The 8,848-nt window shown below is 36.4% G+C and overlaps 1 protein-coding gene across 1 annotated transcript; it reads left to right on the top strand.

Moving 5' to 3' along the window:
• Positions 1-2,657: 2,657 nt before the first annotated feature.
• Positions 2,658-8,848, top strand: LOC135743442 (uncharacterized). The gene is made up of 9 exons (XM_065261156.2): positions 2,658-2,763; positions 2,875-3,033; positions 3,119-3,259; positions 3,782-4,039; positions 4,233-4,607; positions 7,518-7,766; positions 7,927-8,033; positions 8,428-8,474; positions 8,562-8,848. The coding sequence occupies exons 1-9, from the start codon at positions 2,709-2,711 to the stop codon at positions 8,590-8,592; spliced, it is 1,422 nt and encodes a 473-aa protein (XP_065117228.1). The 5' UTR covers positions 2,658-2,708; the 3' UTR covers positions 8,593-8,848.

Raw genomic sequence — 8,848 nt, 5'->3', positions numbered from 1 at the left:
CTGATCCATCTGCACAGTCCAACACACTCCATGCAATATCCTCCCTCTCCACACGTGGTTAAACTGTAGAGTAAAGGGGGTGGGGTTATTTCACTTTTTTGAGTGTAGAGGTGGCGGTTTCATAACATTTGTTTTTAGGTTGGAGGAGTGGTTTCGTAATACACTTTTGGCTAAAGGCGTTTCATTACACTTTTCATTAATAGTATTCGACTGGCACTTTTTACAAAAACTAGCCTGTTTCTGTATATGTGGTTTCGGTGAAGCAGGTGAACTTTTGGTTGTCAGTCGTGCGTGAACCTTGTTTTCCTCTCTCTGTCCACTAGATGGCAGAAGAGCTCATTATATTGCTGTGTGTGAAGTGATGTAAAGTGCGACACAAAGAATTTTATCATTAAACATAGAAATATTACTACTTGACATATAAATCTTACTACTGCTTATTACCAGCATTCAAAACCACTATTGGCAAGCCTAAGCTAATCGTAAAAAATAAAAAACAGCACTCATTTAAAAGCTTTCAGGAAGTAACTTCACTGTGAATTATTATTGTGCATTGTACTATACACAGTGTACTGTAGGCCTGTAACTGATTTGTTAAATTGAATATTTTTGCTGAATTTATTTGACTTAAACTAGGAACTTGTCAAATCATATATAGGTAGTATTTTAAACTCATACATGAACTAACAACCAACAATAGTTTTATAGTATTTATTAGTGTACAAAGTGTCTATTTAATTTTAATATTTAAAAAAATATTCTTAACACCTCCAAAAGAAAGCCTCACTGTGTTATTTGTACTTTGAAAAGTGCTGTCATATCCTAAAAACAAACTTTATAATTTATAGAAACTATAGTCTTTATTTTTAGCAGTTTTTTAATTCCTTAGTTACTGTTATTATCCTACCTTAAATATAGTAGTCCTATTTTTTTTTAGTTATGTTTATATTTTACTGTGTCCAGCATTTTTACATAATATTCACAAATATAGCAGCTGCATATTAAGGTTATTTTAGTATTTACAGTTACCACCAAATTGTGTAAATTTACCGTCAGAAGAAATACATTGGAAATTAATGTTAGCCTACAGCTCTCAGCACCTTGCCATTTCTGTAATGTGAAAAACATGTGGCTGTTACAGTTAATCATATTAAATAGGAGAACTGTCTGATTTAGATGATACCAGTTAAAATAAAATTGATATTAATTTATATCTCAAAATTGTGTTGATGCCCTGAATAAATTCTTTTAATGAAGTTTATTTAACTAAGTTTGGGAGGAGCATGGTCATGTAACCCAACCAATCAGCACGAAGAAGTGTCTATATAGAGGTGTCTCTCACCTCTGTCCCTTTTTTGCAGCATCCCTCCTCCACCCCATTGCCTCACTCTCTCCATCCCAGTTAAAGAGGGGGGAGTTTTCTGGGTTCGGGCTAAAATTATGATCTCAGAGCTTACACCCTACACTCTCAGAAATAAAGGTACAAACGTTGTCACTGGGACAGTACCCTTTCAAAAAGGCACAATTTGTACCCAAAGAGTGCCTATTAGTACTTCAAATGTACATATTGGCAGTTCAAAGATACATATTTGTGCCTAAATGGTACATATTAGGATCTTTTTTAAAGTGTACTGCCCCATTGACAGCTTTGTACCTTTATTTTTGACAGTGTATCTTAATTCTGTTAAACTGATTTTGTTATATCTCACCCACAAGACAAGGCTACTGACCATTTGCCACTTAAGATTTTAATTTGTCAAAATAAGTGACAAAAGAAACGTTGATTTTGAAATTGATGACTACACTGTTTCAAACCATAAATCATTAAAGGGGACATATCATGAAAATCTGACTTTTCCCATGTTTGAGTGCTATAATTGCATCCCCAGTGCTTCAATCAACCTAGAAAATGTGAAAAAGAACAACCCGGTAATTTAGTTTTGGTAAACCATTTGCTGCAAACACATGAAAAAATAGGTAATTGAAATTTGGCTCCCCTTGATATGTCAAAGGGGGATCTTGTTATAATAATAGCGCCCCTTAATTGGTACTATCCAACCACGGCACTGCCATTTAGTGCAGAGAAAGAGAGAGAAAGTAATTGACAGCACAGTTGAATTTAAATTTCAACAAAACACCATCATTATGGCGATCAGTGTTTGCATTTTATAAGCATTTCATTTGCATTTAAAAGGACACACACAAAAATGTAACATTTTTGCTCACACCTCCAAAGTAGTAATTTTAACATGTTATGATAAATTATCTGTCGGGTATCTGTGTATTTTGAGCTAAAACTTCACATACCTACTCTGGGGACACCAATGATTTATTTTACATTTAAAAAAATTATTGTGGAATATAATGGCCTCTTTAAGGAATAGTTCCATCCAAAATTTTTAATTTGCGCCCCTCGGAAGAGAAGTCACCAACCGCCATTGCTGTTAAATAAGAAAATGTATATCTATTCACCCCAAATATGTGGGTAGATGACTTTTTTAAATGTAGGCATGTCTAATTCTGCAAAATGATTCACTTGCTAAATGCTATTCTATATCGTTTATGTAGACATTTTGTAGGCAGTTTACAGAGGATCCCTAGTGGAACTACCATACTGCTGCTGATTGATGCATTTTTATGGCCATGAAATTAGTGAAGTGAAACTGAATTTTTTCAGATTTCCTCTTTGTTTCTCCCGTTATAACACAATGATGTTGTGTTGGATTTTAATACTTCTGACCCTCCGATTTTTAAAGGCAGAAGGTAAGTTTGGCTTAGCATGTAACAAATACTAACTGTTACTTGCAAAAATCTTGGTAATTGTTTTATGACAGTAGCAGCCTGTGCAAGTCTTATGTGCTCTTCTGCCATCAGAAATTGAAATTTACGCACAGGAAGGAGGAACTGTAACTCTGCCCCGAGACTCACATGGAAAAGCTGTTGTCAATACAGAAAAGGTTTATGTGAACTGGTATAGTGGGCCAGAAAAGACCCATGTAATCAGCAGAAACCCTCAAGCTGGAATTCAACCGGGTGAGAATTGTTTTATTTAAGCCTATGCTACAATAATAATGAGACTATCATGATATAACAGCACATGTATGTATATTCTTTGCAGGGAAAGACAAGGCACGGTTCTCTATGTTACCGGATTTCTCTGTTCAAATTTCACCAGTACATGAAAGTGATTTTGGACTTTTCAGCTGTGAACAACACATATTGGCACAAACTTATACCAAGACCTACAGACTGCGTCGTGGTAAGACATAGAGGGAAAAATACAGAGAGGTGTTCTCAAGAGAAATAAAGGACAGAGATTAACATTCAAATCATTTTTAAAATCCTGTTTAAAAACACACATTTTTAAAAACATGAATTCCTTTCCAATTAGTTTTTTTCTCACATAGATGATGAAACAATAAATAAGAATAAATAAGGTACTAAATTAAATTTGACTTTGAAGAATACCGAAGATGTGGTGTGCCATCTAGTGCCAGAGGACTGAACTACAGAATAGCAGAACTGCAAATCTTTTTAATAATCTATTTCCACAATAAGACCACAGAAACCATTGTAGCCTCAATTCAGGTTTCACAGATTTATATGGACAGCATTACATTGGTTAAACATTGTTCACACACTCACTTTAACATTAATCTACATAATCTACTTTAACATATCATATCATCTACTTGTGCTTAACACGTTAAATGTTTACACATTTAAACACTTTGACTCTGTCTATATTTCTCTAATTCCAGCTGTTTTCTCTCTATTTTAGTTACTGTAAGCAGACCGCAGGCAGTGATGGTAGGAGATTCTCTGTCTCTGAGATGTGAGCTGGAAAAGGGTCAATTCAGCGGTACAGCCATTGTAAATTGGACACCACCTGAAAACTCAAAATGTAACGTAAACAAGCGTGGCTCTGGTGGTTACAATACAGTGTCAAATGTGCCCGTGTGTGCTAGTGGTGTTTGGACATGCACTGTTAAGTATAATAGCAGAGAAGTCAAGGCAACAACGGCTGCTTATGTAATAGGTGAGCATGCACGCAGGTATATCTTTTTACTCACACATACAAAATGCATATACTTTATAAGATGAACAGTAAATATATACATTTGTAGCATCATCATCAAGTGTTTGTTCTTCTGTGTGACCTTGCAGAACTGCATGTATGCACACACGCATGATACAGGGTATTACTTTCTTTTTCTTGTCTTATCTTCCAGATCTCTCTGCTCCATCAGATCCCATTTATACCTCTGTCTCCAACTCCTCTTCAGTCAACATTCCTTGTTCTTTATCCGATGACATTCCCTGGGACCTCTTACGTGACCGTCTGCTGGGGGGTAACTGGAGTTTCAGTCCTCTAAGCAATGCAAACCAGCAACCAAAAGAAGTTCTCACCCTCCATATAAATTCAACAATTAAATGGATCGCCACAAAGGACGCACCCATCGATGTCCAGCAGAGAGAGTTGAAAGACAAGGATCTGTCCATCATTAAGCTGCCTGTGTCTGAGGCGATCAGGGGGGAGTACACCTGTGCTCTCAACTTTAAAAGCAGGACTTTCAGGAAGAAAATCAAGGTGGAGGTTTTGAAAGGTAGGTGAAGTTATTTGCATTAAAGGGAAAGTTCATACAAAAAAAAACAGTTCTGTCAATATTTACTCACCTTTATTGTCATTCCAAATATGTATGCCTTTTCTTTTGTGAAACACAAAGGAGTAGCGCAGCAAAATATTATAGCTTAAAGCTCACATAACACACAGCGTTTATGCCCATCTGATGTTAATCTTGAGTCGTATTGCATCCTTCATATATCCAAAGGGTCTTTAGTTTTATCAGATTTATAAAAGACAGATCAGCTGTACCACCAAAATTTTGATAGAAATCAAGTGTTAAACTTACACACATGCACTCCGTTGCTACCTCGGATCAACTACTATATCCATTGTTTCCATAAGGCTGGGTTGCTTCTTTGGTGACATTGACTTTGTGTCATCTCTTTGTTAGTGTGTGCTATTTTCGGTTTAAAGTGCCCATATAAGGCTTCCACTGTACTTCCATCACTGAAATTGCCCATTAAAGAAATAGAGCAAAATTGTTATGTAAACTTTCCGAAACATTTAAGAACCCTGGTGCATTCGGCACAGAAATAACTGCTGTTTTGACACTTTGGGCTCTATCTTACACCCGGCGCAATGCAGCGCAATGCGCGACGCAAGTGTCTTTTGCTAGTTTCCATCATGCGCAATTATCATTTTCACGTTTAGCGCCACGTTGTTTAAATAGCAAATGCATTTGCGCCCCCTTTTGCGCCCATGGGCTTTCTGGTCTGAAAACGAAGTGTGTTCAGGCGCATTGTTGGCACGATGCTATTTTGAGGCAGGTAAAATAGACTACGCCATTGACCAACAAAAACCTGGTCTAAAGTCTAAAGTCAATGGCGCAATGTGTTTTTTGTTATTTAAAGAGCGAATGCGCAGCAGCACAAAAACGCTTTTAAATATGAAAGATTTAAGGATTGAATGTAAAAGATTATTATTGAGTCTCTTGGACATAAATGAGGACTAATTATGAGACGTTAGAAGGCACAAAAAGCTGCTTCACCTGCAGCCTGGTAAGTAAATAAATGCTTTGCTTTAAACAGATGCATCTGTTTTTAAATGTTTTTTTTTTAAATGCTACCTCATGGATTTATTGTATATGATGACTCTGTAGCTGTGGATATGGTGGGATGAGAAACATTTTTAAGTAATGCTTAAAAAAACTGACGCTGTCCAAGTGCTGAACCTTGTGGAGAGCCGTTTGTAAATTCTTTATCTCCTGTTTGTTACAAATAAAGTATTTTTACAGTACAAACCTTTTCTTACATACTTGCAAATAATTTTTTGATGATATTGGATAGCCATACATTTAAAGCAATTCAAAGCCTGCTTTTTACTTCCATGACAAAAAAAGGGTTTTAATAAAAAATAAAAATTTCAATACAAGTGAGAAACAACACAATTATTTAACTTTAATCTTAAACTGGGGATCTTCTTCATCCGCTTAGTTTTTCAGTTTACGAAGTCCATCATATAAATAGGGATTAGACATAGCGCCAGCGCAACTGGATTTTAAAGGGGATGAAAGCTGAGACTCTCATTGGTTTATTGGGTACGCCCAAAATACTCCCATTACTCATTAAAAAAGAAGGACCAACCCTTTTTGACCATGCGCTCGGCACACAAACCATTTTTCCCGTCGTTAAATTAGCAAAAGTGGGTTCGGACACGCCCATTTACACGTTGCGCTGTGCGCTTTAGACAGTGCGCTTAGATCGTTAAAATAGGGCCCTTTATGTTTAGCATGAGGAATTTAACATAAACAGTGTTAATAAGTCAGAATGCATGAAATAGCTTTACACCCCCCTTCAAGCACAAGCAACTCTCATTTTAAACAATGAATGTGGATTGGGAAATAGAGCCTGTAAATCTTCACAATAGACAGAAGCATCATATATGTAATGTGTTCCTTTTTTTAAATTAAGTCATTTTTATTGAAAATCTTGCCTTTAAAATCATATTCGACAATAAAAAAAAAGGAAAAGTACATGTTAAAGGGGGAGTTCAATGGTATTTCAAGCATTCTGACTTATTAACACAGTTATAGAGTTGTTTCCTCATGCTAAACGTAGGCAAAGTGTCAAAAAAGCAGTTGGACGTGTTACAGAGTATTTCTGTGCCGAATGCACTTCTCCAGGGTTCGTACAAGTTTCGGAAAGTTTTTCGATTACAGGTCCAACTGACGTTTCAGGGTTTTCTATACGTATCACTTCTTTATATGGGCACTTCCCCCGGAAAACCCCGCCCACCCGTCAAACAGCGGGAGATGCTAGAACTTACAAACATTCACATCATGAGACAGCTTTGTTTAATTTCAAAACTCAACAATGGCACGAATGAAGAAGTGTGTTTTTGGATGTAAGGAGAAGAAATCCAGCCTTATCAAAACAATGGATATAGTTTATTATCCGGGGTAGCAGCTGAGTTTTGCGTGTGTGTTTGATGCACTGGATTTTCCCAACCGGGTCACGAGTTGCATGCGGTAAGTAAGACTTCTGTCTTATGTTGTAAATATGCGTGTGCATATTATATAAATGACACGAACATGTAGTGAATCATAAGTTATAAGTGTTGTATAGTATTGCATGATTTACACCACTATAGTAACTCCCCCTTCTTCATTTTTTCGTACGTTATCGGAAAGATTCGGTAAAGCTAATCTTTTTTTTATAAATCTGATTAAACTAAAGACTCTTCGGAGATATAAAGGATGTTATACTACTCTATAGGTACTCCAGATTAACATCAGAAATGCAGAAACAGCGTGTGTTACGTGAGCTTTAAAACATCTAGAACAGCTTTCTTACTGCAGTCACAAAACACACAAAATGTGAATAAACAATATTTGATAGTAACTTTTTTGCATGATCTAATCTGAACTGTCTCATATTTCTTCCTCTGTTAGTTACATCTACTGCTACACGTAGTCCTCTTATTGAAGGCCAAAGGGTGAATCTGTCATGCACAGGACATAATACAACCCATGAGGTGAAATGGAGACGTCCATCTGGCTCCACTCATCCCCTTCTCAGCTCATCTCCTCATTCAGCATTTCTGTCCTTCCCTGTGAGAATGGAGGACAAAGGCAAATGGACCTGTGAACTCTGGGACGGCCAGAAGTTTCTGACATTTTCAGAGATTTTTCTACGTATTGGTGAGAAAAAAAAGAGTACAGAAATTTGATTTATCAAGATTGTGCACTGCTATTACTATGAATGGGGACAATGCCACGCTCAATATTGCCGCTCTAGAGTAGTAGAGTGAAAAGTGTGCAATACAATGTGTAACGCTGCTGTTGTTAAATTGTTTCACAGAGAAAGCTCCGGTGGACATCTGGCTTTGGGTTGCCATCAGCAGTGGAATTGTGGTCTTCATCTTGCTTCTAGTTGTTATCATCAAAGCCATTCGCAAACATAAACAGGTTAATATTTTTCTCAGATTAGAGTTTTAGACGTTCAGTCCCCAACAAACAAACAAACAAATTAACGAACAAACGAACAAACGAACAAACAAACAAACAAACAAACAGGACTGTCATTCATGCAGATTTAAAGGTGTTTAAAGGTGAAACAGTTTTCACTTCGACATAGATAAATAGTAAGGGTAATGACATATCGTGAGCATCAAACTTGATTGTTTTTTCCTTATGTAAACCTTGTGCATGCAAAATCCACTGAAAAACAGTCCAATCTTCACATTACACCGACTGTGTCACACTCAGAACAATGTAACATATTGTATTAATGTATTCTTTGGCACCTTTAAGAGATGTAACAGCTCATAAGTCTTATAAGTTTCTTAATCTTTCTCAACAGATGTTGATGTACAGACGACGAAAGACCAGATTTTGCTGCTGCAAGAAGTAAGTTTGGTGTTTGTTAGATAACTAAACACACACATGAAAATAAACATCAATTATAATCAGTTTTTTTAACCGTCTTTCCTCTAGTCCTAATGAAACGGGATTCTACAAGACCTAAAGAGACTTTTCATGATTGATGATCGGCTGCCTGACAAGATTACACTCATTATTTCATTGTAAATATTTGATACAGATACAAGGTGTAAATAACACAATATATGCTGTAATTTGAATGAAAGCTTCATGCTTGAAAAGGGAACATTGCATCATTAGAATAAAATGTAAAATCAAGTGTAATTGAAGCTCTAAACGCTCACATATCTATTGTATACATTTTTTTCTCCTGCAATGCAAAACATTTTCTGGACAATCCT

This window comes from Paramisgurnus dabryanus, chromosome 13, assembly GCF_030506205.2.
Source record: "Paramisgurnus dabryanus chromosome 13, PD_genome_1.1, whole genome shotgun sequence".
Taxonomy (NCBI): Eukaryota; Metazoa; Chordata; class Actinopteri; order Cypriniformes; family Cobitidae; genus Paramisgurnus; species Paramisgurnus dabryanus.
Note: the sequence above shows the minus strand (reverse complement) of the source record. Positions and strands in the feature narration are given on the sequence as shown.